The sequence below is a fragment of the Eimeria mitis genome, genomic scaffold, assembly GCF_000499745.2.
Source record: "Eimeria mitis Houghton genomic scaffold, Emh_scaff576, whole genome shotgun sequence".
Lineage (NCBI taxonomy): Eukaryota > Apicomplexa > Conoidasida > Eucoccidiorida > Eimeriidae > Eimeria > Eimeria mitis.
In genome coordinates, this window is record NW_013574007.1 from 12,330 (window position 1) to 13,815 (window position 1,486).

Below are 1,486 nucleotides of genomic sequence, written 5' to 3' on the forward strand. Positions count from 1 at the left end.
GTATGTACACTGCAGGCAGCGGTTGGCCTCTATCACCAATAAGCGTGGTATACGACAGCAGCAGAAAGTGTTTTCAGAGTACTTTTATGATAGCAGCTCGCTCTGTGTCTTTGCCTTTGGGTTTGTCTGCTGCAGCACGTGCTGTGCTGCTGCAGGGGTTCAAGCGGCAGCAAGAGGCCAGGCTGCTGCGGCGATCTTTCTCTCTCTCCCGCTTCTGTACTCTCCCCCTCGCCTTCTCTCGTGCTCACTCTGCTCTGCTGTCTAGACAGGGGACCCTACACTGGCGCCTGTATAGACACCCCGGAGAAGAAGCAGCAGCACAGGATGCTCCGGCACCACCTGTTGCTGTTGCTGTTAAGATTAACCAGCAGCAGCTGCAGCAGCTGCTGCTGCTGCAGCAGAAAGAACTAAAACAACAAACCCAACAGCAAAGCGAAAAAACGTCAGAACAACAATCGCAGCAGCAGCAGCAGCAGCAACAGCAGCAGCAACAGCAGCAACAGCAGGACGGCATAGGCAGCCAAATCCAACAGCACAGCAAGGACGAGGAGCCCATGCAGGTCGACGGCGAAGTGGCGGACAAGCAGCAGCAGCAGCAGCAGCAGCAGCAGCAGGCGCAGCAGCAGGAAGCGCAGCAGCAGCAGCAGCACGACGAGCATCAGAAGCAGCAGGAGGAGCAGCCGAGTTGCCAGGCCCAGCCACAGGATCCAGACCCTCAGGAACAGCAATCCGAGCAGCAGCAGCAGCAGCAGCAGCAACAACAGCAGCAGCAGCAGCAGCAGCAGAACGAGGATCAGGAGCCGAACGAAGCCGAGCATGAGGGCGAAGACTCCCAACCCCACCAACACCAACAGCAACAGCAGCAGCAGCAGCAGCAACAGCAACAGCAGCAGCAGCAGGAGCAGCAGGAGCAGCAGCAGCAGCAGCAGGAGCAGCAGCAGCAGCAGCAGGAGAAAGGGGGCTGCGTGCAGCTGAAGGTGCAGCTGTATCCTAACCCTCGGTGTATACTGGGGCTTGAGGAGGGGGGTAAGAACGATCGGGGTGTACGTACACCGTGGCTGTGTAGAGACTGTGTGTGTTGTTTGTATTGTTGCGAGCCCATAGACTTGCTGCTGACAACAGAGAGAAGTCCTGCTGCTGTTGCTGCTGCTGCAGCAGCAAACAGAGCAGCACCAGGCACAGCTAGCACAGCAGCAACACAGTATGAAGCTGCCTACCAACAAGTCCTCAACTGCCACTGCTGCAACTCTTATGCTCATGGCGCTTGCTGCTATCCGAGTGTACGTACAGATGCTCTTGCTGCTGCTGCTGCTGCTGCTGCTGTTGCTGCTGTTGTCGCTGCTGTTGTTGTTGCTGCTGTTGTTGCTGTGCTGTTGGTGCTGCTGTTGTTGTTGCTGCTGTTTTTGTTGCTGCTATTGTCGGTGCTGCAGTTCTTGCTGTTGCTGTTGTTGCTATACTGTTGCTGCTACTGCTACTGCTGCTGCTG

At 56.5% G+C, this 1,486-nt stretch overlaps 1 protein-coding gene across 1 annotated transcript in view; it reads left to right on the top strand.

The window, feature by feature from the left end:
• The window catches only part of EMH_0016710 (uncharacterized protein), a gene marked incomplete at both ends in the record, with an annotated part of 12,449 nt that overhangs the window by 7,810 nt on the left and 3,153 nt on the right, over positions 1-1,486 (top strand). The window contains 2 exons of the mRNA XM_013500708.1: positions 136-977; positions 1,098-1,223. Of these exons, the coding sequence (XP_013356162.1) occupies positions 136-977; positions 1,098-1,223 (968 nt within the window). The remainder of the gene's footprint in view (positions 1-135; positions 978-1,097; positions 1,224-1,486) is intronic.